The sequence below is a fragment of the Pogoniulus pusillus genome, chromosome 32 (assembly GCF_015220805.1).
Source record: "Pogoniulus pusillus isolate bPogPus1 chromosome 32, bPogPus1.pri, whole genome shotgun sequence".
NCBI classification, from domain to species: domain Eukaryota; kingdom Metazoa; phylum Chordata; class Aves; order Piciformes; family Lybiidae; genus Pogoniulus; species Pogoniulus pusillus.
Window position 1 is genome coordinate 11549807 of NC_087295.1, and position 27367 is coordinate 11577173.

The 27367-nt window shown below is 48.1% G+C and overlaps 1 protein-coding gene across 5 annotated transcripts in view; it reads right to left on the bottom strand.

The window, feature by feature from the left end:
* EZH2 (enhancer of zeste 2 polycomb repressive complex 2 subunit) overlaps positions 1-23041 on the bottom strand; it is a 43755-nt gene extending 20714 nt beyond the window's left edge. The window contains exons 1-5 of one of the 5 annotated variants that reach the window (XM_064169685.1): positions 22950-23041; positions 9423-9546; positions 8054-8182; positions 3946-4062; positions 775-913 (exon numbers count right to left, since the gene is read on the bottom strand). In XM_064169685.1, the coding sequence (XP_064025755.1) occupies positions 775-913; positions 3946-4062; positions 8054-8182; positions 9423-9539 (502 nt within the window). In that variant the 5' untranslated portion in view covers positions 9540-9546; positions 22950-23041. Of the gene's footprint in view, positions 1-774; positions 914-3945; positions 4063-8053; positions 8183-9422; positions 9547-14426; positions 14518-22949 lie in introns of those variants that run through there. The other 4 variants (XM_064169688.1, XM_064169687.1, XM_064169686.1 and 1 more) reach the window with 4 other exon arrangements.
* Between the last annotated feature and the right edge of the window lie 4326 nt (positions 23042-27367).

Sequence of the window (27367 nt, forward strand, 5' to 3'; positions counted from 1 at the left end):
ACTTCAGCAAACCAAAAGACACCTAGTCCAGCTCCTACACAGAGTAAACTACACCTAATAACACATAGCTATGGTGTATCAACAGAAGGATACCATCTTGTAGAGTTGACTTATAGAAAGGTTTTTAAACAGACAATAATTTCCTTAGAGGGGAAAAAAAACCAAAACCAACACCCAAACAAATCAAAACAACCAATCCAGCAAAAAAAAAAAACCCACAGAACAAAATAACAACCAAAAAACCCAACCAAACAAAAAGCCACACCAAAAAATAACCCAAACAAGCCCCAAACCAAGCAACCAAAAAACAAGAAACAAACCCCAAGCTCCAAAACCAAAGCAAACTAAACCCCCAAGCAAAATAAAATGCCACCACCAAGCAACAAAGCAAAACCCACAAGAGGTTGCTCCGTCAAAATCAAATCACAGTTGCAAGTGGTGTCATTTTTCAGGGTCCTGGCATATTTCTCCTGCCACTTTCTGCTAGGCAGAAGAGGTAGAGAAATTACAATATTAGATTTCAAGCTCTGACCATGAAAATGAAGACCAAGGTTACACTTAGACCTTAAGAGGAATCAATGTATGGTCGCAGGGAAGAAGTTAATGCATTTAATTTCCCGGTGCTACCACACTTTGCAGCCTTGCAATACAAAGTAATCCATGAACTAAGGAAGTCTCTGATGCTCAGACAATTTAAGGTTTCTAGAGATTCTACTGTAACAATTAAGCAACACTGACAACAATTATTTAAGTAGGAAGAAGTGATTAGTATACCTGAGTGTTTGGGCTCACCTCTGTCTCCATGCACTTTCCCATCATAGTTCTTGATCAGTTCTTCAATAAAAGTACCATCCTGGTCAAGCACCTCATCTCCCATGTATGGAATGTTATGTAACACAGTTTCATCCTCTACCTGGTAACAACAGTTATCATCAAACCATTTGGAATTGCCTTGTCAGGTGACCATCCCTGCTTTGCTCTTTCCACAACCTGCAAGTGTCTTGCTGTCAAGGTTTACCAACTGGCTTCACTGCTTTGGCACATGAACCATTAGCAGGTCAATAAAACAAAACCCTGCTATCTTTGTTCATCTTGCTGCCCAGAGTGACTTGGACAGGCTTGAGAGGTGGGCCCATGCCAATGATGCCAAGTGCAAGGTCCTGAACCTAAGTGAGAACACCCCCAAACACAAACTGGATGGAGAACAGATAGAGAGCAGTGCTGAGGAGAAGGACTTGGGGGTGTCAGTGGATGAGAAGCTCAACAAGAGACAGCAATGTAAACCTAGAGCCCAGAAGGCAAGCATGTCCTGGGCTGCATCAAAAGCAGCATGGGTGGCAGGTGGAAGGGAGGATTCTGCATGTCAGCTCTGTTCTGCTGAGGCCCCACCTGGAGCTCTGCCTCCAGTTCTGGGGGGCTCCCAACACAAAAACATAGGACTGGTTTAGAAGGTCCAGAGGAGGCCACGAATGTGATCAGAGGGCTGGAGCATCTCTGCCATGACGACAGGCTGGGGAGTTGAGGCCTGAAGAAAAGGCTCTGAGGACACCTCAGAGTGGCCTTCCAGTATCTGAAGGGAGAGTTGGAGTGGAACTTTTCACAATGGCATGGAGTGACAGGACAAAGGGTAAAGGCTTCAAACTGGAAGAAGCTGGATTTAGATGAGACATCAGCAGGAAATTCTGCCCCTGGAAGCATTCCAAGCCAGGCTTGGATGGGGTTTTGAGCAACCTGGTCCAGCAGGAAGTGCCCATTCTCATGGCAGGCAGGTCAGAATCAAGATAGGCTTTAAGGTCCCTTTCAACCCAAACCATTCTATGATTCAACAGTTTTTTTTCTGCACTAGTGGTGATTGGCTTAAGACACTGACACTACCTCCTAACACTAAGGTTTCCAGGGTGTTTCCACAAAGCTTCTGCTACTGAATCACAGGAACTACCTAGCGTGGGGAAGCTTCCGCGGGGCAAATTCATTCTCCCTTCCTTGGTTCTCTTCCACAGTACTATGCAATGGAAACCACTGCTTTGTCAGAGATAAAAGACTTCAAATTCAAGTTGTCTAAATGACAAGCACAGAAACATGCCTCACAATTTACACCTGAGCTCCACCATCTTCCTTTTTCATCTGCAGGTAGACTAATTGCATTTAATACTCCCATGTTTTATCAGAGAATTTTCACTCTGTATCTTCCTGGAGGACAGGAGAACCTTCTACTGTTAAGAAATGTAAACTTCCCTGCTGCTCAGGGATCTGCAGAAGTAAAAGATATCCAAACACTGAAAGCAAAGTAGAAAATCAGGCAGACAAACTGCATCTGCTGAAACAAACTGAGGATTCACAGCGCTTCGCTCTAACGCTGCAGGTTCTGCACACAGTGAAGCTGTGCAGATGGTTGGACCAGATGATCCTTGGGGTCCCTTCCAACCTGGCATTCTATGATGCTGAAGGGTGCTGCTCAGCTGCTGTAAGAATGACCAGTCTGTGAAGAGACCCTTTCAGGATGATGATCTCTTCATTCCCTAGAAATTATTATTCTGCCACAGGGATGCTGATCAATTGTCTTAAGGACATGGATATTCCTCAGAAAACAGTTCTCTTTACACTCATTGCATGACTTCAAGAGGATCTACTTTTGGTAAATGCCATACAAGCAGGCTCCTGAATTCAGCTGACTCAGGGTCTCTTTACAGTAACGTTTTAGCAAGACTCTGCACTGGTCAGACCACACCTTGAGTCCTGTGTTCAGTTCTGGGCCCCCCAGTTTAGGAGGGACGTTGAGATGCTTGAGCGTGTCCAGATAAGGGCGACGAGGCTGGGGAGAGGCCTTGAGCACAGCCCTACGAGGAGAGGCTGAGGGAGCTGGGATTGGTTAGCCTGGAGAAGAGGAGGCTCAGGGGAGACCTTTTTGCTGTCTACAACTACCTGAGGGGTGGTTGTGGCCAGGAGGAGGTTGCTCTCTTCTCTCAGGTGGCCAGCACCAGAACAAGAGGACACAGCCTCAGGCTGTGCCAGGGGAAATTTAGGCTGGAGGTGAGGAGAAAGTTCTTCCCTGAGAGAGTCATTGGACACTGGAATGGGCTGCCCGGGGAGGTGGTGGAGTCGCCGTCCCTGGAGCTGTTCAAGGCAGGATTGGACGTGGCACTTGGTGCCATGGTCTGGCCTTGAGCTCTGTGGTAAAGGGTTGGACTTGATCTGTGAGGTCTCTTCCAACCTTGGTGATACTGTGACTTTGGTTCACTGAGGGTAGAGGTTCTGTTTACAACCAGTTACTTTCTGTTCTTTGAGGGAGCCTATTTCTGATTTCTGAGGCCTCATCTGGAACACTGCTTCCAGTTCTGGGATCCCCAGTTCCAGAGAGACAGGGAACTACTGGAAAGAGTCTAATGGAGAGCTACAAAGATGCTGAAGGGACTGGAAGCTTGACAACTTACAAGGAATGGCTGAAAGACCTGGGGCTGGTTAGCCTGGAGAAGAGTAAACTGAGGGTGGGATACCATTAATGGCTATCAATATCTAAAGGGTGTTAGGAGGATAGAGACAGACTCCTCTCAGTGTCTAGCTGCAGGACAAGTGACAATGGCCACGAACTGAAACCTAGGAGATTCCATCAAGACATGAGGAGAAAATTCTTTGCTGTGAGGGTGCTGGAGCCCTAGAGCAGGCTGCCCAGACAGGTTGTGGAGTCTCCTTCTCTGGAGAGATTCCAAACCCTCCTGGACACTGTCATCCTGGGCAACCTGCTGTGGGTGCTTCTGCTTTAGAGGAGGGGTTGGACCAGATGAGCTCCAGAGGTCCCTTCCAACCCACCCCATGCTGGGAGTCTGTGATTATCGCTGCCTTACTAGCAATAGCACAAAGACAGGGAGGGTAACCAGCACCAGATTTTTGTTAGTTTATTTCCCTTTTCTGCACCCAGTTCTCCTCCCAGCACTTGTTTAAACTTACCATAAAATTCTGCTGAAGGGGAGACCAGGAATACATTATAGGCACAGAGGCAACAGCATTGAGAGTCTTCAGTGGGATGACTTGTTTGGGAAAATCTATGTCGCTGGTAACGGAGCACTGCAACAAGAGGCTGAAGTTAGAACTCACACAGCAACAGCAGAAGCAAAACCAAAATCAGAGGACAGTCTACAGCACACAAAACTCAGTGTTTGTCAAAATGAGCCATATCAGCCTTTGAGAAATGCATCAGGTCTTTAGGGCACAACAACAAGAACAGGTTTAAGCAGGAATTAAAAAGAGGAGGCAAGAATTATTCCTGTGTCACACAATCTGCTAATAGCTTGTGAGGGTTTTTTCTCCACTTAGGAGTTAAGTGGCTGTGGTAGCATTTTGTTCAGATGGTTCAAATTATGTTGGGCATCTCAAAACTGATTCAGTACCTGTTGCTGCTGCACTAGGTTTGAGGATTTACTCAGGCCACCAGAGAGGCAACTGAATTCCCCTGGCTTCAGACCAATACAGCAGCACAGATACCATGTTTTATTTCTATTTTCCTGCTTCCATGCCAGCAAGACATCTTGAGTAAACAAACCCCCCCATATCTCCTGTTAATTCCTTCCCCTTTTCCCATTATCAGCTCTTTATCTTTATCCAAGCCTCAAGCCTCACTGCTACAACAGAGAAATGAACATTAACTCTTAATACACAACTCTGGATGCGTCAAGTGAGATTTTCAGCTACAGCAATTGGCAGGGGAAGGAGTTTGAGATTCAGAGGTTTCTGTAGCCTCCAGAATATAAACTTGCTATAGAAAAAAAAGACAACTGGGTTATTCTTGCATCAGTTCACAGACACAGATGGACTTCTCTCAAATATTTAGACAGCAGCATGAAGAATTCTGAAGACAAAAAGAAAAAGGTCACAAACAAAAGCAGGCAGGAACATACAAAAGGCAGGGAGAGTGCAACAGAGAGGATTTGGAGGCAGGTTAAAACAAAGTTCAGAACAGCTATCACAGCTACCTGAAAGGAAAAAAGTGGAGGCAAAAGATCTTTCTCCCTTCCAGAAGGGAAAGCTGAACAGAGCTTCACATTTCTAAAGAAATACACAAAGTAATGCAACAAACAGCAAACACAGACAGCACCCTGCCAGAGTGACACAAGCCAGAGTGATTTCTTGCCTTTTTCATCTGTGCCAAATGAAATTAAGATTTCTGCTGAGTGTATCAATACTCAAAGACACTATCCTATGCTAGAGCTTTATTCTCATTTCAGGTTCATGTTTCATTTTCTAGCCAGCAGCCACTGACCAAAGCTTTCAGGTGTTTCCAAGGAGAAAATGCTAACAGTGAAAGAAAATATTGACTTTTATCTTTGGAACTAGAAGTCTGATGATAGCAAATGATGATCTTTAAAGTTTTCCAACCCAAACTATTCTAGCATTCTACACTGACTCAGACTGTTTGGTATTAATTCTGAGTTCTGTTGCCTCAAGCAACCTGGTCTAGTAGAAAGTGTCCCTGTCCATTGCAAGGGCTTGGAACTGGATGACATTTAAGGTCCCTTCCAACCCAAACCATTTTTATGCCCAGGGATGTGGTGGAATCACTGTTCCTGGGGTGTTGAAGAAAAGCCTGGATGAGGCACTTAGTGCCATGGTCTGTTTGATTGGGCAGGGCTGGGTGCTAGGTTGGACTGGATGAGCTTGGAGGTCTCTTCCAACCTGGCTGATTCTATGATTGTTTTGGTGTGGAGCTCAGTGTGAGGCCACCACATGATTGTCTTGTGCTCTCTGGTTGATTCTGGCTGGATCAGAGGAGAAAAACCTCACTAGGCACATGAAGCCTCTTGGAGGTCTCTTCCAACCTGGTTGATTCTATGATTGTTTTGGTGTGGAGCTCAGCTTGAGCCTAGCACAGGATTGTTTTGTGCTCTCTGGTTGATTCTGGCTGGATCAGAGGAGGAAACCTCACTAGGCACATAAAGGCTCTCTTCAAAACCTTTCCATCAGGTCACTAAACTTCTAGCCAGTGTCCTGTGCAGCTCCAAAGGAATTTAACATGTCAGGCAAGACAGATTTTTAAAGTGATCTTTTAAAAGCCTCATCATTGCTTTGTCTCACTTCTCTCACTAATAAATTACAGCAATCTTAAATCAAACATTAGAGATCTGATTCAGGAGGCAGAGATTGGATTTGAATTTAGCAATTAGTGTGCTCTGTCAATTCAGACAGGAAATTAGCATCTGAAATTGAGTGAATCAAGCTCAAACAAACCATCAAAAATATCTTTTACTAACAAAAACACCTACACTGGATGTGTACCCATGTTCACCATTACCAGAAGTTCCCTATCAGAGCTGTAGGTGGGTGGCTACCTATTCAGTCATGTTTCAAAACACACTTAAAGGCCCTTTGAGTTTGAAGATGCAGACAGACAAACACACCTCTAGGGCACACACACCCTCTGCAAGCTCCCCAGATGGAAAAGGAAAGTCTGGGAAGTTGAAGAGCAAGTGTTGTGTTTTGGTTTTAACCTGTTCATAGGAAAGTCTTTTCCCTCTCATCCTACTGAAAGGAGCTCACTTTTGGGATCGTGACTGTACTGTACTCAAAGAGTGATAGTCGAAGTCTAAGTGGAGACCAGTAACAAGTGGTGTTCCTTAGGGTATGGGGTGCTGGAACTGCTGCTTAGCATCTTTGTCAGACATGGACTGTGGGACTGAGGTGCCCTCAGCAAGACTGTGTGGTGCAGTTGATACACTGGAGGAAAGAGATGCCAGCCAGAGAGACCTGGACAGGATTAAGAAGTGAGCACAGGCCAGCCTCAGGAAGTTCAACAAGGCCAAGTGCAAGGACCTGCATGTGGGCCAGGGCAATCTCAAGCACAGATCCAAGCTGGGAAGAGAATCAGAGAATTACTTTGGTTGGAAAAGACTTTTGGAATGGGCTGCCCAGGGAGGTGGTGGAGTCACCATCCCTGGAGGTCTTCAAGAAAAGCCTGGATGAGGCACTTAGTGCCATGGTCTGGTTGACTGGCTAGGGCTGGGTGCTAGGTTGGACTGGATGATCTTGGAGGTCTCTTCCAACCTTGGTGATACTGTGATCTCAGCTAACTCCTTTAAGAACCTCTGTGGTTAAGTGAGTTCAATTAATATAAAGACAACTTGGTCAAGTCAATGAGTTGACAGCTTTCATGTGCTTTAGCTCAGTAAGAAACAAAGTTAACAACTCATTTGTACCCCTGCAGGGATCAACTCTAATAGGAGTAATTGTGATGGTTTGGGTGTTCCCTGCCCCCCCCACATTTTGGAAATCACCCTGACTAGACTCAGCCAGCTCTGGAAATATGAATGAAGCTTATTATTTACAGCTGGCACAATATACAAGCAGACAGTTAAGAGTATATACAGTTATAGATAGAAATAGGCAAGGTAAAAGTTAATACAGAAACACAGCAGCCCTCCCAGAAACCTGAGACCCCAGAAGGGGCTCTCAACCACCCCTTCACCTCCCCCCTACTCCTCTCAACCTTACCCCAGTGCCAAGCAAGAATGGAGGTTCAGCCAGGAGCTTAGGAAGCAAAGTGGAATAGTCCAAAATGGAGGGTGAGGTTAGAGAGTGAGATGCAGCTCAGCCAGCAGCTCGAGTGAGAGTGCTTATCTGTGTTTTTATTTCTTGTTCCTGTACATCTCAGCAAGCCTATGAGTGCAGCAGACATCACCCTTGTTTTCTTTCCACAGCCTGCAATCTAGTTCTTCTCACCAAAACATTCTACCCTGCTTCAAATTAGCACAGTAATATAAATCCCCAACATGAGGGATACAAAACCAGTTTGATGAAGGCTGCTGACAGCAGCAAAGGAGCCTCACTGTTGCGTGTGTCATTCGAAGCTAGGTAGCCTGCTGCGCATTTATCGCGTTCCAAAAGCGACACGCTCAAAATGAGCAGTAAATAAACTCTTTCAAGGACTCCTACTAAATATCTGCAGTCACCCCACACTGAAAAAGACAAAAAACCCAGAACCAAGAACAGGCAGCTTTCCAGGGTTAAAACCAAAAGCGTGCTAACGACCTCGCAAGGGGAATTACCACAACGCATGTTAACCAACCTCCCTGGTCCCGCGCAATGAGCTCACAGAAGTCATGATGTGAACAGGCTGTATCCTACGTTGTTTCCACTCTTGATTTAAGATTTCTGTTCTCTCCAGTATCTTCTGACGGTTAGAGTTAAACATACTCTAAAAACCAAGCCACAAGTGTAGAAGTTACAAAGCAAATCAAACGCTGCGAGGTCGCCTGCTAGCATCTGTAACGCTTAACGATGAGCTACGTAACGTGCAGACAGGATCGAGTGCTCACAACTCAACCAGTCACATTTTAGTTCCATGGCAGGCTTAGAACAGTTCATTATCCCTTTAACTCAAGCCACGTTCTCGTGGTTAGAAGCTCAGGGGTTTAGCATGGAATTAAATGCTAAATGGAATTAGGAAAGAGTACGTGGCTGAAGAATTCGCCACTTTCGCTCTCCCACACTATCTTCTGGTGCTTAACTTGCATGGAGGAGAGGAGGGTGAAGGGAGAATTCAATGCTCTCTGCAACTCCCTCAAAGGAAGCTGGAGTTAGGTGGGGGGTGGTCTCTTCTCCATAGGGAGCTGGGGTTCTTTAGCCTGGAGAGGAGGAGGCTCAGGGGTGACCTCATTGCTGTCTACAACTACCTGAAGGGAGGTTGTAGCCAGGTGGGGGTTGGTCTCTTCTCCATAGGGAGCTGGGGTTGTTTAGCTTGGAGAGGAGGAGGCTCAGGGGTGACCTCATTGCTGTCTACAACTACCTGAAGGGAGGTTGTAGCCATGTGGGGTTGGTCTCTTCTCCCAGACAACCAGCAATAGAACAAGGGGACACAGTCTCAAGTTGTGCTGGGGGAAGTATAAGCTGGATGTTAGGAGGAAGATCTTCCCAGAGAAAGTGATTGGCATTGGAATGGGCTGCCCAGGGAGGTGGTGGAGGCACCATCCCTGGAGGTGTTCATGAGAGACTGGATGGGGCACTTAGTGCCATGGTCTGGTTGACTGGCTAGGGCTGGGTGCTAGGTTGGACTGGATGAGCTTGGAGGTCTCTTCCAACCTGCTTGATTTGATGATTCTATGAAATGGCCAGAGATTGTGCCAGGGGAGGTTTAGCTTGGCTATTGGGAGAAATTTCTTTGCTGCATGAGAGGTCAGGCATTGGCACAAGGGAGGTGGTGGAGTCTCTAACCCTGGAGGTGTTCAAGATACGTGTGGACAGGGCACTTGGACAGGGAACCAACCAAAACAATTCTATGATCCAATGAGACATAAAAGTATCAAACCTGTTTCTAAACTCACAGAGTTAAGAGAAGTTTTCAACAGGTTGGTTCTTACTGCAGGACAACTCACACTGAAGAAGAAAACCAAGTCTTGCATCACCCTTTTAAGCCCCAGCACCAAGAGGTGGCATACCTTGACTTCATCTGCACGGCGGAACCTCTTGAGCTGCCTCAGCCTCATGTACTCTGATTTCACACGTTTTCGCCAGCAGATTGGTCCCTTCTCAGACTTCTTCCCTGTTTGACCCATGATTATCCTGCAAGAGACACCTAAACATTAGCAAATCTGATGCCACTGCTTACAGAGGAAGTCAAGGCATACTTTGTCAGCAGTTCAACTGAACACAGGATTCAAGGTGCAGCCTTGCCAGTGCTGAGTCTATGGGGACAACCACTGCCCTGGTCCTGCTGGCTACATTATTCCTGATGGAGGCCAGGATGCTGGTGGTCCCACCTGGCCACACTGCTGGCTCATCCTCAGCCAGCTGTCAACCACCACCCCAAGTCTTTCTCTGCTGGGCAGTTTCCATCCACTCTACCCCAATCCTGGAGTGCTCATGGGGTTGTTGTGACCCAAGTGTAGGACCCAGAACCTGGCCTTGTTGAAACATGAGTGATATAAACAAGGTTTATTAATCACATTGCACTATAAACCCACCTGCAGTTCATTGACTCTTGTACAGAGCTAGGCTTGGAGATACAGACAGGACTACTACACTCTAGTCTGGGTTTTTTAACTCTTCTATTGGTGGTATTTTGAGTTACCAGTGCAGTTCGACCTATTTTTAACCAACAAATGCCTGAAAATACTTATCCCTGCTTTCCAATTTACATTCAGGTTTGTTATTCCATATGTTGCATTTCTGTATCATTAAAGGATGTTTAAATCCAGAGAGAAAACTCCCATCAACTGCTACCACCAGTTCAGCTGCTTTCCTCAAATGTTATCTGGTGTCAGTCTTAGCTGCAAAAGCTAAGCCATCATCTGTCTGCTGCATCAGTGGCCCCTGGTCACTCATTTCCACCTCAACTCAGTCTTCTCTACTGTGAGAGCTTAAGTGCTTACAATTCTCTTAATCAAACTAGGTCAGGGGAAAAAAATATCTCTGTCTGAGCAAGCCAGAAAATGAACACTTAGATTTAAACACAACATTTCAACTGAATCAGGTCTGCAGGAGGGTTTGTTCAGCAGCCACATGAATTGTTGAGTCAATACGAGTGAAGAGAGGGCAACACTTGGGTAGGAATCAGAGGCAAAGAACTGAAATTGGAGAGGCTTCAACAGGAGTGTTTGTCAAGGTATGGTGTGACTCTGCCACTCATAGAATCATAGAATCAGTCAGGGCGGGAAGGGAGCACAAGGAGCAGCCAGTTCCAACCCCCCTGCCATGCCCAGGGACACCCTACCCTAGAGCAGGCTGCACACAGCCTCAGCCAGCCTGGCCTCAACCACCTCCCTGGGCAACCCATTCCAGCCTCTCACCACTCTCAGGCTCAACAACTTCCTCCTCACATCCAGTCTGACTCTCCCCATCTCCAGCTTTGCTCCATTCCCCCCACTCCTGGCACTCCCTGGCAGCCTAAAAAGTCCCTCCCCAGCTTTTTTGTAGACCCCCTTCAGATCCTGGAAGGCCACAAGAAGGTCACCTGGGAGCCTCCTCTGCTCCAGCCTGCACAGCCCCAACTCTTTCAGTCTGTGCTCACAGCAGAGCAGCTGCAGCCCTCTGAGCATCCTCCTGGCCCTGCTCTGGACACACTCCAGCATCTCCACATCCCTCTTGTAATGGGGGCTGCAGATCTGGGTGCAGTACTCCAGGTGGGGTCTCAGCAGAGCAGAGCAGCAGAATCACCTCTGTTGACCTGCTGGTCATGCTTCTTTCTGGAGCTGCCTGGGATGCCATCAGCCTTCTAGGCTGCAAGTGCACATCACTGGTTTATGTCCAGCTTCTCAACCACCAGCACTCCCAAATCCCTTTCCATAGGGCTTCTCTCAATCTCATCAGCCCCCAGCCTGCACTGCTATCAAGGATTGCCCTAATCCAAGTGCAGGACCTTGCACTTTGCCTTACTGAACCTCATGAGATTCTCCTCAGCCCACCTCTGCAGCTTGCCCAGGTCCTTCTGGATGGCATCCATGCTTCAGCCTTATCAACCACACCACTCAGCTTGGTACCATCTGCAAATTTGGCAAGCATGCACTCACTGTTGGTATCACTGCTGAACATACTGAACAGCACTGTCTCCAAATCTACTGAGGGATGCTCTGCAGTGGTGTAGTGAGCAGCTAAGCAGCTGCAGCAACCATTTCCAGCTTGTCTGTGTTAGCTCCTAGTGCAAGACAAACAGGTTGTAACAGAAGAAAAGCTGGTGTAGGACCATTCAGCTCTCCTCATACTCCCCCCCTGCAGCCATTCCCAAGTGCATATACTCATATATGGACAGGACAAGGGGTGCAGCATTTAAGCTAAAAGAGTGAGACTTTGCCTCGAGATGAGTTTGTGGACACTACAGTGAGGATGATAAAAAGCTGTCCCAGGTTGCCCAGACACTCCATCTCCAGAAACATTCAATGGAGCTCTGAGCAACCTGATTAAAATATTGGAAAATGTTAACAATTAAAGATACAAGGAGGGTAGATTTAGACTGGCTATTAGAAAGAGATTCGTTACAGTGAGGGTGGTGAGACACTGGAGCAGGCTGCCCAGGGAGGTCATGGATGCCCTCTACCTGGAGGTGTCCCAAGCCAAACTGAATGTGGCCTCGTGGAAAGTGTCCCTGTCTGTGGCAGCAGGTTGTAACTAGACAATCTTTAAGGTCCCTTCCAACCCAAACCATTTCATGACATGAAATGTCTCTGCTCACTGCAGGGGGGTTGGACCAGATGACCTTTAAATGTCCCTTCCAACCTAAACTATTCATTGATTCAGGTCACTGTTTAACTACAGTTATTTTCCATTCACATCACTAACACAAGACTAAGGCTTCAAGGCATGTTCCAGGAACTACCATTTTTAAGAACACTAATTGTGGGTGTTGAAGAAGAAGAGTCCAGTCTCCTTTTAATGGTGCCCTGTGGTAGGATGAGGGGCAACAGCTACCCACTGGAACATAGGAAGTTTCACCTCAACATGAGCAGAAGCTTCGTTCCTGTGAGGGTGATGGAGTCCTGGAGCATGTGGAAATGAAATTTCCAGAGCCATCTGGATACATCCCTATGTGACTTGCCCTGGGTGATGCTGTTTAGGTAAGGAGGTTGGACTCAATGGTGTCTGGAAGTGTCTTACATTCCCTACCATTCTAGGATTCTATAGGGAGGTTCCTGAACTCCTAAACAGGCTCTGTAAGTATGTTTCATGTTCTTGCTCATCTCTGGGCCTTATCAAAATTGGATGAGTCACTTCAAGTGTTTCACCCATGTGCAAAAGCCAAAATTCCCTGAACTGTTTGCTTTTGCATGCAAACCAGACCTGAATCTGGGTCACCCCAGAAGCCCTAGACCAGTCCTTCTACTGAGACATGATAATCTGTGCCATGTGAAGCACAAGAGGCAGCACACAAGACTCAGCAAGGGATTTAACTACAATATAGAAGGAAAATTCCTCACAGTGAGTGTGGTTCAGTATAGAATCATGGAATGGTTTGGGTTGGAAGGGACATAGAATATCATCCAGCCCCCTTGCCATGGGCAGGGACACCTTCTGCTAGACCAGGTTGCTCAAGAATTCATCCATCCTGGCTCTAAACACTTCCAGGCTTGGAGCCTCCACAACTCCTCTGGCCTGTTCCAGTGCCTCACCACCCTTGTAAGAATTCCTCCCAGTGTTTCACCTCAGTTCAGCTTCTTCCAGTTTGAAGTCATCACTCCTCACCCTGTCACTCCACACCTTTGTCAGAATCCAGCTTTGCAGCCTCTGCCAAATACTAGAAGGCTGCCATTAGGATCTCCTCCTCTTCTCCTAGCCCCAACTCTCCCAGTCTCTCTTCAGAGGAGAGGTGCTCCAGCTCTCAGATCATCTCGGTGGCCCTTCTCTGACTAACAATTCCATATTCTCACATTGATGGCTCCAGAGTGGGAGCTTGAAGTTTGTCTTCTTAATTATGGAATGCCATAAAGAGTATTTCAGGTTGTTTCTCTAAATCCAGAAGCTCTAGTAATACACAAAAAGGAAATGTTTGGAGGGAAGAACATCTTTGGAAGTTGTAGCAATGCAGACTACTGACCATCTGGAATACTATTTCCAGTCTCTCACACAAGAAGGACATTAAACTGTTACAGCGGGTCCAGAGGATGGTCACAAAGATGACCAGAGGGATGGAGCACTCCTGCTGTAAAGATAGGCTGAGAGACTTGGAACTAGAGAATCATTAAGGTCCCTTCCAACCCAACTCATTCTATGATTCTACTTCATATTAAAAATAAAGCCAAAACTGGTAGTAACTGAAATCAACCAACATCTCCCTTCAGTTGGGGCAACGTCAGCAAAACACAGTGCAGTAGGTAAGGCAACTCTTTACTTTGTGGCTGGGTATCTGCATGTTCAAATACTTAAGTATATTTGCCTGGGTGACTAAGAGGACCTGGATCCAAAGAACAAAACATTTTAGAACTCCAAACAGCAGGAAGAAAGTTTCAAGTCCACTTTTGATGACGTTTTCTTACGAGTGACTATTAAAACCACCCCACATTTCTTAAGCAGAACCAAGCCTGGCTGTTTGTCAGGAGAAACTGAAGTTTGATGCACAAAACTTGAACTTCCTCTTCGAGTTGCTCAGAGGCATACCTTCAGATTTCTCCTTTCACATTCATTCAGCCAGCCAGAAGACTCAGATGACTCCCACACACATTCCAAATAATCCCTGTTACCTAACACCTCCATATCTTAAAATTTAGCTTTTCAATATCCTAGATAAATCTGGCAGAGAAAGTAACACTTGCTGGGAACACTTCAGGCATGTCTCCACAGGCAAAGTAATTTAGGGTGTGAATGTGGAGTGCGGCGACTATTCCACCCAGACTTGTTTTGTGGAGGCACCTTTTTCACTCCAAAACCTCTAAATTACACACATGTCCTTCAGCTCAAGCCACAGGTACAAAACCAACCCACATTCAGCTCAGTCAAGCAGATCAATAACTTACTCCATTCCTTCTTTTCCTGCAGAGGCAAGGAGCCTTAAACTTTGCAAAGCATCACACTTCGCTGGAAGCAGAATTTATTGCAGTACAGTCTGGCAGATTTGGGAGCTCAAACAGTGTTTGCCAATTGTCTGAAAAAGTCCAAAATTAGCCTCAAATGATGAAAGCAACAAGAAGAGTTATTTACAAAACTCTTTAAAGTCCTCAAAAGATCTGGGTCTCATGTATGGCATCTGTATTCTATACGGTAGATGGGCATGAATCCATCAGCTCCTTTGATTACATCCTGCTTCCCTACCTGAAGGGACATTGTAGCCAGGTGGGGGGTGGTCTCATCTCCCAGACAACCAGAAAAGGACAAGGGGACACAGTGTGAAGTTGTGGCAGGGGAGGTCTAGGCTGGATGTTAGGAGGAAGTTGTTGGCAGAGAGAGTGATTGGCATTGGAATGGGCTGCCCAGGGAGGTGGTGGAGTCACCGTCCCTGGAGGTGTTGAAGAAAAGCCTGGATGAGGCACTTAGTGCCATGGTCTAGTTGACTGGATAGGGCTGGGTGCTAGGTTGGACTGGCTGAGCTTGGAGGTCTCTTCCAATCTGGTTGATTCTAGGATTCTAAGAAATGCAAAAACTCAGAGATTACTTTCTTTTTAATGGCAAGCAGAACCAGGGCAGTGATTGTCCCCATGGACTCAGCACAAGTGAGGCCAAGCCTTGAAAACTGGGTTAAGTTTTGAGTCACTCACTCCAAGACACTGAGGTGCTGGAGCGAGTCCAAAGAAGGGCAACAGAGCTGGTGAAGGGTTTGCAGAACAGGTCTGGTGAGGAACAGCTGAGGGAACTGAGGTTGTTTAGTCTGGAGAAAAGGAAGCTGAGGAGACAATTTCTGCCTCTATGCTCCCTGAATGGAGGCTGGAGTGAGGTGAATGTTGGTCTCTTCTTCCTAGGAAGATGTGATAAGACAAGAGGAAATTAAGGTGTTACAAAGAGGCAGAGATGTGGTGCTGAGCAACATGGTTTAGCATCAGCCTTGGCAGAGACAAAGAATGGTTGGGCTCAGTGATGTTAAAGGCCTTTCCCAACCAAAACAACTTTGTGGTTCCACTTTACCAGAATTAAAGTAAGTCAAGTTATCTTAAAAACAAAGTCAAAAAGCCAAAGCAAAACAAGCCAACCAAAAAAATAACAAACAAGCCCAACAGACTCAACCACCCTCTAGTGAAAAAAAAAACAAACCAAAACAAAACCACATCCAAATCAGCTGCCTTAGGCTGTGGAGAGACTTACCAATAGGCAGGGTAAATAGTAATGTAAAGAGACCAGTTATGCCACCCAGTTTCATAGAAATGATGGATTGAAAGCCAGTAGTGGTAAAACTATTTTAAGAGCAAACCAACGTTCATCAATCTTCTTCCACTAGTAAAAACAGTGGATTCAACTTTGCACTAAGCACTCGATGGAAACACAGCACAAGCCAGTGGGTATAGAGCTGGGAGAAGCTAACAAAGTATGGATTTTATGCTGCTCTTTTTTATAGGTTGTGTCATTAAAAACCAGGCAATGATGGCTTAGAATTATACAAGCACAGAATCGTTTCAGTTGGGAAAGACCTTTCAGATCCCTCAGTCCAACCATTCTCTAACTGCCACACCATGACACTCAGCACCACAGCTCTGCCTCTTTGCGACACCTCCAGGGATGGGGATTCAACCATCTCCCTGAGCAGCCTGTTCTAGTCTTTGAGAACCCTTCCAATGAAGAAGCTTCTTCTCATATCCACCCTAAATCTGCCCTGGTCATTTGTGGCCATTGCCTCTTGTTTTATCACTTGCTCCTACAGAGAAGAGACTGACCTCATCTCACTCCAATCTTCTTTGAGGGAGTTGTAGAGAGCAATGAGGTCTCCCCTCACCTTCCTCTTCTCCAGGCTAAACAAACCCAGTTCTCTCAGTCACTCCTCATCAGGCCCTGCTCTCCAGAGCCTTCATCTACTTCACTGCCCTTCTATGGATGTGCTCCAGCACTTCAATGTCCTTCTTGGACTGAGGGCCCCAAAACTTAACCCAGCACTCATGGTGTGGTATCACCAGTGCTTGAGTACAGCAGGATAATCACTTCCCTGGTCCTACTATTGCTGATCCAGGATGCTGGTGACTTTCTTGTCCACCTGGTTCATCTTCAGCCAGCAACTTCATGACTTTAATCCGTCTGCCATGGATGTTTTGCAGGTGTATCACCTACCCACCTGATTTCTGACTGAAGCAGCAAGATGAGTAACATCTATCATTTTTCATCTTGCTAGTAAAATCTTAAATGAGGCAACGATACAGCAAGAACATAAAGCTTGCCAGAGCCACTCACTCTTAGAAACATGGAAAACAGTTAAAAATTAAAATAAATAAATAAATACAAAGAGAGAGAGAGAGAGAGATGTCATAAGGTTTAAGTTTCATTCAAGTACTTTGTTTCTTTAAATAACATCTGATGGCTTTGGGATTTAAAGTGAACGCAGAGGCTGTAAACAAGGGAACTCATGGCAGGAAAAACTGAACCCATCATGGAAAAGGCAGAATGTGGGAAGAAGCCAGATACAACAAACACTGACAAGGGAAACAGGCCTGCTCCTAGGTTATAAGCCATCACTTTAAAGTGTAAAGAAATCACACGCTCTTCTCAATTCACACCTTGAAAAGCCCAGGATATGGACTGAGATTGGAACTATGACATGCTATGTCATTAAAGCAGGCATCATATGCATATAGAATCAGTCAGGGCTGCAAGGGATCACAAGGATCATCTAGTTCCATATATATAGTTAAGAAAAGTAACAGCAAGTTATGAAGTTCTTCTGCAGTCATGCATCAAGGAAGTCTTTGATTGCATGCAGTAAGGCATCATTTTTCTCCTCACTTGTTAATGAAATGGCATATATACAAACCCACAGCTCTGGAAGCACTAGAGATGACAATAACACCCTGATCCACTCACACCCATACACTGTTGGTTTTTTACCCAGGGCACTCAAAATGTGCAGTCTCCACTGGGATTTCCAAATGGCCTTCTCACCTTAGAAGTACTACTGATTTTACCAGGAGAAAGCCTTCCAAGGCAATAGTGTTGATCAGAAATTAAGCAGAGGCATTAGATTCAACGACGCTCACAAAGGTAAACCCAAATTTACTTCTACCATTCCTGGAAAATCCTATGGAGATTCTTCTGTCAGGCTGTCAAAAGAGTCCTAAAATAAGGCAATCTTATCACCATGTTCATCTGGGAGGGATTTGTTTATTACTTTCTTTTCTGAACACATCCTATTCTCTCCTGATATTTTATCACGCAGCAACCATCACACATCTGTGGTTCAATAATTCCTTAGACATTTGAGAATTCCCTTTTGAATTATTTTTAAAAGAAGCTTTATTTGCCAATTTTATATGCAAATATTACTTTTTGTTCCTTTTCAGGCTTGCACCAACCCAACTTTTACTCATATGTTGCTTTATCCTTTTAATCGAGAACATGTATTCTGACTGTAACACTGGAAGGAGTTTTCTCCCTATTGCTGAGGACCCAGACCTCAAGTCTACAGTCTGACACCACTTTAGGGACATCTTGGTGTGCAAAAAGCCTGTGTCAGTCAAATCACCTTCTAGTATCAGTTCCAGCAAACAGCACCTTGAAAAGCCCAGGATATGGACTGAGATTGGAACTATGCCATGCTATGTCATTAAAGCAGGCATCATATGCATATAGAATCAGTCAGGGCTGCAAGGGACCACAAGGATCATCTAGTTCCTTATATATAGTTAAGAAAAGTAACAGCACTATTGCATTTTAGAGAGTTCCCCTGTTTCTTGCCTGAAGCTCAGGAGAACCTACTCCCTCCAACAACTTCACTTTAGTTGCAGAGCCTCTAACTGACCTCTGTTAAGAACAGACATGATACCTAGTTAAATAATTCTGTACACTGATTGCCTTTTAATCTTTAGTTCAACACAAGTGCCAAGCATCTACTTGGAGCTAAAAACCAAGTCCAAGCACTCTGCAAACTTGGAACCAGTATTTTTATCATCCACTGAAGTTACTCCTTCAGCTGTGTCAGTACTGGAGTAACGCACCCACTTAAGGAGAGGCTTAGCCACTCTAAAACAGTTGGATCAGTCATACACACAGATGTTAAAGGTGTAGATACAGACAGCTTAGGTGCTGCCTCCAAACAGACATCGTTTTAATGAGGCCAGCACTGATTTCCAAAGGCCTTGCCAACAGTATGGACAGGCTGACTAAAATAAATCTCCCATTTCTGCCCTACTGCCTCTAGTAACAGGAGTCTTGTTTTCTCATGTATTACCTAAACAGCTCATCAAATCATTAAGGATCATATTCACAGCATGCAGTCCATGTCCTCCACATCTTAAAAGATCTGGTAGGCTGAATTTTGCTTGGCTAGGTAATTCTGCAATTACCTCCTTGACTCAGTACACCTCCTCACTTAGCAAAAGCCACATTCTGTCCCCTGCTGGGGAAATCTCTTCTTCTCCCTGAAGTTTCACAGACTTCTCCTCAAGTCAGCCAAGATGTATCTTTAAGTGCCAGCTGTAGAATTACAGAGCTTTTAGGTTACAGCCAACACTAAAACGTTTCCCACAGCACTCCAACTTACAGCACACACAGCATTCTATCAGTGTTGCAGTTACTTCCAGGAGTAACTCTCGCTGTTTAGTCACAGGAACATAGCACTGCTATGTAAAAACGTTCCATTTTAACATTGCAGCTGTGAAACACAGGCATGGTGTAGCCAGCTAAAGAAGCTGAGATGTCCTGTGAATGGTGACAAGAACAAACTCTTCTGACTAACTTCAAAAGGCACTTTGGAGGAGCATACTGAATTCTCTCGCAGCAGCGCTGGACTGCACTGGATATTAGATGTGAATTACTCTTGGTGTGAACTGTTTTACAGCAGTTAGGTCACCCATTCTCCCTGTGTAGTAGTTCCTGCATTCAATAATGCACCTCAAAAAAAAAAACCCTTTCTCATCAAGCCAAAGCTTCTCTACAGGTGAGCAAAAGTGCAGGACCATATTTACACTGCCCTCACGGATATCACAATGGCACAGGACAAAGAATAATCCATTTGAACACCTCTCTTCACCAAAATCCCCAGATTTAAGCTCACTGCAATTCTAGCAAGAGGGGGGGGGGGGAAAAACACAGCAAATTAAAAAAACACTGAGTTTGAATTGCAAGTCTCTGGCCTAAGTCTACATGCTACTGCTTTAGTGATCATAAGATGTCAGGGGGTGGAAGGGACCCAAGGAGATCATCCAGTCCAACCCCCCTGTCAGAGCAGGACCATACAATCTAGCACAGATCACAGAGGAACACATCCAGACAGGCCTTGAAAGGCTCCAGAGAAGGAGACTCCACAACCTATCTGGGCAGCCTGTGCCAGTGCTCTGGGACCCTTATGGTCAACAAGTTCCCCCTTGTGTTGGGGGCAAGCTCTTTTCTGCAACTTACACCTGTTGCTCCTTGTCCTATCCCAGGCAGCAGTGAGCAGAGCCTGTCCCCCCACTCCTGGCAGCCCTCAGATACTTATAAACATTGATCAAATCCCCTCGAAGTCTTCTCTTCTCCAGACTAAACAGTCCCAGGTCCCTCAGCCTCTCCTCATAAGACATGTCCTCCAGACCCCTCACCATCCCTTGTAGCCCTCTGAGCAAAGACATTGTATGACCTGCTTTAGTTTAAACTGAGTGATGACATTGGATGACCTTTTGAGGATGAGGATTTTCTGTGTCTGTTCCTTTCCATAGTGAAATTACAGATTAAGGGGGAAAAAAAACCCAAATCTCTAAAAAACAAAAAAAAAAAAAAAAAGGGGGGAGGGGAAGGGGTATCCCTAATCTTTGTCCTAAATTACAACCTTGAATTCTTCCAAAGTTTCAGATAAAAACAGCTGTTAGCATCTCATGGAATATTTTACTATGGCAGATTTATCCACAGGTTGTTTAACTGATACTTTCATCCATGTCCTCCATTTGTCTTAGTGGAGACAGAGGAAGGTGGGGACACAAAAGAGAAAAAAAGAATATTTTCCTTCTTTCATTTTTTGGTGAAGGAAATTCCACAACAAGAAATGTAGCCTGTTTTGATGCGATAAAAAGCCAGAGCCTGGGCTGCAGCAGGAGAAATGTGGCCAGCAGGGCCAGGGAGGTGATTCTCCCCCTCTACTCTGCTCTGCTGAGACCCCACCTGGAGTACTGCATCCAGCTCTGCAGCCCCCATTGCAAGAGGGATGTGGAGATGCTGGAGTGTGTCCAGAGCAGGGCCAGGAGGATGCTCAGAGGGCTGCAGCAGCTCTGCTGTGAGCACAGACTGAAAGAGTTGGGGCTGTGCAGGCTGCAGAAGAGGAGGTTCCCAGGTGACCTTCTTGTGGCCTTCCAGGATCCAAAAGGGGCCTACAAAAAAGCTGGGGAGGGACTTTTTAGGCTCTCAGGGAGTGACAGGAGTGGGGGGAATGGAGCAAAGCTGGAGGTGGGGAGATTCAGCCTGGAGGTGAGGAGGAAGTTGTTGAGCAGGAGAGTGGTGAGAGGCTGGAATGGGTTGCCCAGGGAGGTGGTTGAGGCCCCATGGCTGGAGGTGCTTAAGGCCAGGCTGGCTGAGGCTGTGTGCAGCCTGCTCTAGGGTAGGGTGTCCCTGGGCATGGCAGGGGGGTTGGAACTGGCTGATGCTTGTGGTCCCTTCCAACCCTGACTGATTCTATGATTCTACTCGATAAAGCACTAATTCTCCGAGTTAATAACACAGAACTTTTGAGCCCCATCCCCCAAAATGCTGGAGATGCCACCTCTGAATGACCCTGCACACCTCACACAGCCACATTTTAACTGAGACCAGCCGCAGTGTACCGTGTACAAGTAACAGTCACCCTTCTGAAGATGCTTTACTGTTACCACAAACAAGATTCTCCAGTTTGATAGAGATACTGGGGACAAAGAATGGCCTTTTAACTTCTATAAATCACACACAGCATCTGACTGTGCCAATCGCTGGGGCGGGGGGGAAAGTAAAAGGAGAATGTGGTGAAGCTCTCTGTGAGAATATCCCAGTTAAACTCTCCACTGAAATCTGAAATCTCCCAACTACAGCTGGGAGGCTTAAACAAAGACAAAGCCATCTTGCAACAATTAAACGACCGCGTTCAAACTCTCATGCGCTCAGCAGGGCGGCTGAGGGTCTGAACTTTCAGCTCCGCAGCGAACAAGAAAACCCCAAACTTTTCTCTCGCTCCAATATAGCGCTTAAGAGCTGAGAAACCAGGCTCCAGAGTAACGAGCAAGTTTATTATCCCGTCCCTGCCACAGCCCATGCACAGCCTGCTCTCCTTTTGTCTGCTCATACCCACTCCCGGAGCGCAGCGAATACCTGTTGGTGTCAAGCACGCTGCGTGGTGCCACCGCACGGCGGTTTCTCCACCTCTCCCCCGCCGCACACGTGTTGCTGGGGGACAGCTCTGCCCAGCACCTTCCCAGCAACCCACCCCCCGATATCCCAGATTCAGAGTGCGCTCTGTATACCCGCCCTTGGTGACACCAGATCCAACTGCCACAATTTCCAGCTCCCTGCGAACTTTCTTGCGGCGCTCTGGAGGATGAGGATGGCGCGGCGCCTCTCCCCGTTACGAAGTTAGCCAGATCCACCTCTGATTTGCCGCCTCCCCCTTTTCAGCTCCCTCCCTCACCAGAAGCGGTCCCCGAAGGGCGGCCAACCCCCAGCCCGTGACTGATCTGCAGGGCCCGGGGCGCGCTCAAGTCTCCCCGCCCGGCTCGCCCCGTCGAGCGCCAGCTTCCGGGAGGCTGCGAGAGCCTGAGCCGGAGCGGACCTGTCCGAGCCTCCCGGGAGCGTGGCTCGCCGTGGGCAGTGGGGAGCTTTGTCCCGGGGGTACGCCAAATTCCCGGCCGGCAGCGATGAGGGCACACATGCACCTCCCCGCTGCCCCTGAATCCAACTGTGCCTGGAGCCGCCGCCGCATGCAGTCGGCAGTACTGGGAGGAGGGGAAGGAAAGCGCCAGGTCTTCCCCTTTCCCCTCTTCTCCCCTCGCAGCACCCCGCCTACCACCCCTAGAGGAAGTGGGGGGACCGACGACGAGCTCGTCCTGAGCCTGGGGCTACGCTCCGCCGGGCTGGGGATCGGAACGGGAACCGCCGGCCGGGCCAGACGGAGCCAACTTAGACAAAGGACACTTCAGACTCCATGTCTCTCCCCTCCAGCTGTCACCGGCCGGCAGCGCGCCTGTCTCGCCGCCGGCTTCTCCTCCACACCCCCTCACCGGGCGCCGGTCACCCGCCGCGCCGGCGGGAACGGGACGGGGGTCGGCTGCTCCTGGAGGGGAAGGTGGTTACTCCTAGAGAGCCGTCGCCCCTGCCGCCTCCTCCCCTCCCGCCATTACAAAGGGAGCCGGTTATAAATAGCCGCCGCCGGCGCCAACATCTCAAGCCCGCGAGGTGTCGCTCGCCTGCTCACTCACCCGCCCCCCGGCCTCACGCCGCCGCTGCCGCCCCGCCGCCGCCGCTGCCGCCACCGCCAGCTCCGCTCCGCTCGCCCGCCCGCTCTCCGTCCCTCCCCTCCAGCCTCCGGCTGCCGGATTCACCCTCCCGGACCGAGCGCCAAACGCGGCGGCCCAATCGGCATCGCGCTCATTGGCGAGCACCGAGCGCCGCCTCCATTGGACGGAGGCGGACGGGGGCCCCGTCTGCGCCAATCGGGCGCCAGGGGCGGGCCGGAGGGCGGGCGCTCGCTCCCCACGTGCGTGGCGGGCGGGGGGGCGGGCAGGACCCTTTGTTCTCTCGCCGCCGCCCCGGGGCCCGGGTTGGCGCCCCCTGCGTCCCGCCGCCCGCCCGCCGCTTCCCGGACCCCGCGTCCCCGTCCCCGCAGCGGGCCGGGGCGCGGCGGGCTGAGAGCAAGCCTGAAACTCTGCGCCGCCTCACGTGGAGCGTGTGGGAGAAGAGGGAGGGGACAGGAGAGGAGGAGAGAGGATTGGCGGGCAGCGGGCGAGGAGTGCGGCTCAGCCCGGGGAGGGGCCGCCTCGTTCGGCGCTCGCCGAATTTGAATCAGTTCGAAAGTGGGAGCCGCAACGGTTTTAACCGCCCCGCAGCTGCGCGGGCGGGAGGTGGAAGCGCCGTGGGAGAGGCGGGGGCCGAGCTCTCGCTCCTCTCAGCCACTGCCGCCTCTCCTCGCCTGTTGCTTCCCCCAGTGGGTAGGGGCGGCCTCTCCCCGCCGGCTCCTGTCTCCGCCGGGATCTCGGCGCCACAGCAAGGCGGCTGGCTCTGTGGACTGGGGAGAGGGCTCAAACACACTCCTGCTCCCGCCCGGCGTTCCGGCCGCTCCCCGGGGCCCCGACGGATGTCGGCGGTCTGAGTCTAACGTTACGTGGTACCATAGCATCTTACAACAGTTTGGGTTGGAAAGGACCTTTCAGATCGTCGCGTCCAAACTATCTAACTGCCAAGATTCTACCAAGGTAGCATCTAACTACCAAGGTAGCATCTAACTCTACCAAGGCTAAACCGTGTCTCCCTAAGCACCACATCTCTGCCTCTGAAACACCTCTAGGGACAGGGATTCAATCACCTCCCCGGGCAGCCTTTTCCAGTCTCTGAGAGCCCTTTCAGTGAAGAAGCTTCTTCTAATACTTAACCTGATCTTCCGCTAGTGCAACTTGAGGCCATTTCCTCCCGATCTATCACTTGTTACTAGGGAGAAGAGACCAACACCCACCTCACTGCGTCTTTCTCATGTCGTTTGAGAACCTCGCAAGCATCTGCCCTGGGTTTTTTTGTGCACCCTGCCATTTCCCTTGGTTTCTCTGCTGTGGAAATTCCACTCTACTCTGTCATTGCAGCAGTAAGAAATCACAGCAGCAGTAAGATGTCGACATCTTGGTGTTTGTTGCGTCTCCAGCCTCTGTTTTCTAGTCTTGTGAGCCGTGCTCATCAGTCCTGTTGCTGAGGTTGTGTTTAAAGCTTGAGGATTCACCCTCCTTTTGTCAGGTGTCAGCTCGCTCTTTGGTCACTCCAGCCTTTCTTCAGCAGCAGCAATGGAAACCAAGTTCCCTAATGGGTGCTCAGGCCTGCCTTCGTGGCCATATCCCTTTTCTGTGTAACCCACGCTGAATGCTCTCTCTGAGGTGTGCTGGAGCATGAGCTGCATCCATGTTCCCAAAGTCTGTTCCCATCGTCCTACCTCCTACCCTGTTCCTTCCCATTTTTCTTGTGGTTACCTTTGTACATCAAATCACAGAATGGTTTGGGTTGGAAGGGACCTCAAAGATCATCTAGTTCCAACCTCCCTGCCACGGGCAAGGACACCTTCCACTACACCAGGTTGCTCAAGGCTTCATCCAACTTCACCGTGAGCACTTCCAGGCAGGAGGCATCTATGACCTCCCTGGGCAACCTGTTTCAGTATCTCACCACCTTTCTTCCTAATATCCAGTCCAAATCTCTCCTCTTCCATCTTCAATCCATTCCCTCTTGTCCTATCACTAAAAGTCCTTGTAAAATGCTTTCTCACAGTCCCCTTCAGGTACTGGAAGGCCACTGTACGGTCTCCCTGAGACTTCTGCAGGCTGAACAGCCATAGCTCTTGCACTCTGTCCCCTACAGGGGAGGTGCTCCAGCCCTTTGATCATCTTCATGGCCTCCTCTGGACTGCCTCCAACAGTTCCATATCCTTCTTGTGTTAGGGGCCCCAGAATCTTAAAGGGGCGAAGCTCCAAACTCAAGCATAGACAACCATAACAGGGTCCTGAGTGACAGAAGCCTCTTGGGGGAGAAGTATCACAGTATCCCAGTATCATCAGGGTTGGAAGAGACCTCACAGATCATCAAGTCCAACCCTTCACCACAGAGCTCAAGGCCAGACCATGGCACCAAGTGCCACGTCCAATCCTGCCTTGAACAGCCCCAGGGACGGCGACTCCACCACCTCCCCGGGCAGCCCATTCCAGTGTCCAATGACTCTCTCAGTGAAGAACTTTCTCCTCACCTCCAGCCTAAATTTCCCCTGGCGCAGCCTGAGGCTGTGTCCTCTCATTCTGGTGCTGGCCACCTGAGAGAAGAGAGCAACCTCCTCCTGGCCACAACCTCCCCTCAGGTAGTTGTAGACAGCAATAAGGTCACCCCTGAGCCTCCTCTTCTCCAGGCTAACCAATCCCAGCTCCCTCAGCCTCTCCTCGTAGGGCTGTGCTCAAGGCCTCTCCCCAGCCTCGTTGCCCTTCTCTGGACACGCTCAAGCACCACCTCATTCCCAATTCATGCACTTGTCTTAAATGGGCAGTGATGCTCAGTGTGCCTCCTAAAGCTGATGTGCTTCTGTGCTTTTATAGTCTCTGTCATTCTATGTGTAAGTGCTCCAAATTCCCTGACTTCACTGCCTATGCATATTAAACTTTCAATGAGACCTTAAGAGTGGACACTCCTACACAGTTTGGGTTTGAGTTACCTTATGGCCTCAAATACAGAATTCTGCTAGTGGCTTACTTTTATTGTTAAATCAGTGAAGGTTTATGAGTTAAGAATAAAAAAGGGTGCAGCAGGAATTATTTGCTCTGACAGTTACATATCGGTGCAGTAGGTTGCCACATCCTTCCTCTATGTCTAGCAGAGTGGCTGACAACTCTCTTAAAATCCTCAGATCTGCAAAAAAAAAAAAAAGCATTTCTGGATATTCAGCTACTTGAATCTGTTCTGCCACCACTGAAATGGCTACCCAGACCCCTTCAGAACTTGGAGCTTGCAATTCCTTGTTAGAGTTGCACTTCGTGGAGTCTGCTTTTAGTCAGCCAGTAGAAATAAATCATCGTTAAATAAGTGCAGAGTGACTTAAGGCAAGAGGTACAGGCAGGCACAGGGTGGAAACACCTGTGCTGTAGAAGCCACCCTGTGAAATACCCTCTGCACAGATCGCCTCATCACTCCCTTGCACAGAGGATTAATTCCCCCATTATAGCTGAAACCTTACTGGAACATTAAACACATGTTTTGAGTTACTCTTTCTGCTCCACACTGTAGCACAACAACCTTTCCACCGCAGCGCCCTTCTAGACTCTCAAAGCAGTAAGTTTCTCAGTGCTCCTCTCTTAGCTGCCCATTTTCTGATGGAACCAACAGGCTGCCTCAACCAGCCAGGAGAACTCTAGCAGTTTGGGTTGCTTTTCTGCACAGGGCAGTTTAATGTTGCAGTGAGCTGCCTGCAGGCTTTCTGTTTTCAGAGAACGAACCACCCAAATGGTTTTCTGGTCCTGCTGTGTTTTTGAATACCCATCTGAACACGGATCTGCTTTACAAAGAGGCATTCAGACATCATCTTCAGGCAAATGACTTGGAGATAATGACAAATTGGTGTTTAGAAGAGTCACTCTGAGAAGAGTGACTCTGTGATGGCAGCGTGCACTAATGCTTCTGAGAAAAGCAGCTAGCATCAAAGAAGTGTTAGCCACATTCCTATGCTGTAAGGTAGATGGGGATTAATCCCTCAGCACCTTCTGTTAAATTCACAGATTCATAGAATGGGTTGGAAGGGACCTTAAAGATCACCTAGTTCCAGATCCCCAGCCATGGGCAGGGTCACCTTCCACTGCACCAGTCTGCTCAAGGCCTCATCCAACCTGTTGCTTTTAAAAGAGAATAAAACCCAACAATTACTTGTTTTGTTTTTATAACAAGCAGAACCAGAGAAGTGATTGTCCCCCTGGGCTCAGCATTGGTGAGGCAACGGGTGCAAGCTGGAGCATAGGAGGTTCTATGTTCAAGGCTACACCTTGAATAGTGTGCCCAGTTCTGGGCCCCTCAGTTCAAGAGAGATGTTGCAGTGCTGGAAGGTGTCCACAGGAGGGCGACAAAGCTGGTGAGGGGCCTGGAGCACAGCCCTGTGAGGAGAGGCTGA